Source organism: Entelurus aequoreus, linkage group LG10 (genome assembly GCF_033978785.1).
Source record: "Entelurus aequoreus isolate RoL-2023_Sb linkage group LG10, RoL_Eaeq_v1.1, whole genome shotgun sequence".
In the NCBI taxonomy this organism is placed as follows: Eukaryota; Metazoa; Chordata; class Actinopteri; order Syngnathiformes; family Syngnathidae; genus Entelurus; species Entelurus aequoreus.
In genome coordinates, this window is record NC_084740.1 from 32,471,732 (window position 1) to 32,474,935 (window position 3,204).

The following is a 3,204-nucleotide window of genomic DNA, read 5'->3' on the forward strand; positions in this document are numbered from 1 at the left end:
TTTCAACGCCTAAATCTCTAGATCAACTTCAGATCTATATGTTGATTATAAGGACAAGCGGTAGAAAATGGATGGATGGATGGAAGTTTTGAATTTTTTTAAGTAAAAAACTGCCAACATGGCAGTTTTGTGTTACAATATTGCAACATTTTCTGGTCACATTACACCTGTTTGCTCTTTTATTCCACTTTTTAATGTTTTGTTTTGCAATAATATTTAAAAATGTGTTACCAGATGTTAAAAAAAAATAGCTGCAAATGAGCCGCAGTTTCGACACCCCCTGCTTTATGTTTCACACTGCAAAAACTGAAATCTAAGTAAATAAATAAATGATAAATGGGTTATACTTGTATAGCGCTTTTCTACCTTCAAGGTACTCAAAGCGCTTTGACAGTATTTCCACATTCACCCATTCACACACACATTCACACACTGATGGCGGGAGCTGCCATGCAAGGCGCTAACCAGCACCCATCAGGAGCAAGGGTGAAGTAAGATTAAATATCTCAAATAAGGGGGATGTTTGCTTATTTTCTGTCTGATAAGATCATTCTTCTCACTAAACAGATTTTATGTTAGAGTGTTTTACTTGTTTAAGGGTTTTGGTCCTAAATGATCTCAGTAAGATATTACAGCTACTTGCTGAGATTTTATGACCTATATTGAGTAAAACATGCTTGAAACTAGAATATAAACTGTGTCATCAACTCTCACAAGTATACAACTACTTTTTTAAAGTCATAATTTCTTATTTCAAGCATGTAAAAAAAAAATCATGATTTTGACACAATTGTGTCTCATATTAAAACAAATGACAGCCAAATCAGCCTGTTTTATTTTCAATGAAACAATAGAAAATATGTACTCATATAGTAGCACAGTTGTTATTAGTGAGAATATACTTATTTTAAGGTATTTTTGAGTTCATTGAGGTTAGCTAATTTTACTTGTTTTGGAAAGTCCTGACAAGCCAAATGTTCTTGTTCTATTGGCAGATAATTTTGCTTAGTTCAAATAAAATACCCCTAATTTTTGTAATTTGTTTTCTTGTTTTTGAACACTGATTTTTTGCAGTGCACCTGTAAACAAATGCTGTAGCTCATTACTTGTAGTCTGTGTTTAACCTCAAACCTGGTAGGAGACGGCATATATTACCATCGTTGCAAAGTTGAAAAGAAACAAGATGAAACACAAGCTTGAAAGATGACGTTTATTGAAAAAGTTATAGACAGTACACAAAGTGTGGGTTGATATCAGTGAACAATGAGGTGTTATTATTTGTTCTTTTATTATTGTTGTTATTAGAAAAAAGTAGCTCTCCGGGTTTTTTTACACCTCCTCTTGAGATGACGTCATGCTGTCGATGAAAATTAGGTGTGTTTTTGGAAGCGGGGTGAAAATGTTCAGTCAATTACGTGATTGAAGGAAATAAACACGGCTTCTGTTTCCTTCCTTTCGAGACAAAATAAAAGGCTTCCTTCATGGCGGAGTCTCGTGTTATTCTGGAAGGAAACTGTCTTTTTCCGGGTCCACGCTCACACATAGTCCTTCCTCTCCAGCCCCGGACCGCCTGCGGATCGCGAGGCCGAGTACGCCATCCTGGAGTTGTTGTACCTGGCCTCGCGTGGCGGGCAGGAGCAGCAGAGGAGCCCGCCGCCGAGAAGCAGGAGGGCGGCAGCCGCCCAGCCGATGTAAAGCGCGGCGCCCAGCTCCCGCCTCTGGGCGTCGGTCAGCAGGGGGTTGTAGAAGTCCCTGATGATAGTGTTGGCGGACCAGGACACGGGGATGAGTTGCATGAACCCCGAGACGATGAAGAAGACCCCGGAGATGATCATCACCTTAGCCTTGGAGGCCTCGTCTTCGATGCAGTTGGTGCACTTGGCGCCGGTGATGGCGACGAGCACGGCCAAGATGGCCAACAAGATGGAGATGACGGTGAGGGCGCGGGCCGACTGCAGGTCCTGGGAGAGCGCCAGCATGGAGTCGTAGACCTTGCACTGCATCTGCCCCGTGCTCTGGACCACGCAGGTCATCCACAGGCCTTCCCAGATGATCTGCGCCGTCACGATGTTGCTGCCGATGAAGGCCGTCACCCGCCACATGGGGAGGGCGCACGCCACGATGGCGATAATCCATCCCAGGATGCACAGGGAGATGCCGATCAACTCCAAGCCCGCAGACATCTTCCGTCTCCTTCTGCCGACGCTCCACGGGTGTCACGGCTGAGGCGAGTCGGGCACTTTGGAGGTTTGCAGCCTGCGCATGGGTGACGGCGCTGCGTGTGTGTGTAGCCTGGATGGGAGCACCATGCTTTATAAAGCGGCACCAGGTGGATGGGAGGAGTCCTTGGAGGAGCTGACATCACCAGAAAAAGGAGGAGGAAGGACATGGAGAGACTCTCAGCTTTCATGAGCAGCTTCACAATGGGCCACAGTGAGGCCTTTTTTTGAGGGATGGCAAATGCAACAACCATTTAGAGCAGGGGTGTCCAAACTTTTTCCACTGAGGGCCGCACACTGAAAAATCAAAGCAAGCGGGGGCCATTTTGATATTTTTTATTTTAAAAACCAATACAATTTATGTATAAAAAATATACATTTAGGCCTCCACTCAGGCTTGATACCAGGGACTCCAAAGGGTTTAGGTTAAAAAAAAAATTTTAAAATGTCATTATTTAGTATTATTATTATTATTATTATTATTCAAAGTTTAAATATCTAGATCAACATTAGGTATATCTGTCAATATAACGTTGTTTTTTTTTTTAGATTTAAGTTGTATGCCCTTTTTGTCAAAGAAAACCCAGTTTTTTATGGAAAAAACACAAAATATGAAATATTTTCCCCCAATAAAATTTTAAAGTGGAACATTTCAGATTATAAAATAATTGGAGCTCATAACATAACTCATAACAACATTGATTTTAATTTATTATTATTTTTTGAGCAATGACACTTAAAAAAAAAAAAAAGTCCCACTAAAATGATTGGGTATCCAAAAGGGTCCTGCTCAGTAAAGTGTTAAAAAATAAATCGTAATTTTTTAAAAAACTGTTAACACAATAGTCTCGAGATCAACTTCAGATCTATCCGTCAATTATAACTTGTATTGTTGTTTATTATGTTCCTTGTTTGTTCATTTTAGGCCCTTCTTTAAAAAAAAAAACCAACATAGTTTTTTATATGGCAAACACAAAATATGCAA

The 3,204-nt window shown here is 40.7% G+C and overlaps 1 protein-coding gene across 1 annotated transcript; it reads right to left on the reverse strand.

Annotated features, from left to right (window-relative positions):
• Nucleotides 1-1,197: 1,197 nt before the first annotated feature.
• On the reverse strand, nt 1,198-2,275 carry LOC133658471 (claudin-3-like). Its single transcript, XM_062060546.1, has one exon. The coding sequence runs from the start codon at nt 2,181-2,183 to the stop codon at nt 1,536-1,538; it is 648 nt and encodes a 215-aa protein (XP_061916530.1). The 5' UTR covers nt 2,184-2,275; the 3' UTR covers nt 1,198-1,535.
• Between the last annotated feature and the right edge of the window lie 929 nt (nt 2,276-3,204).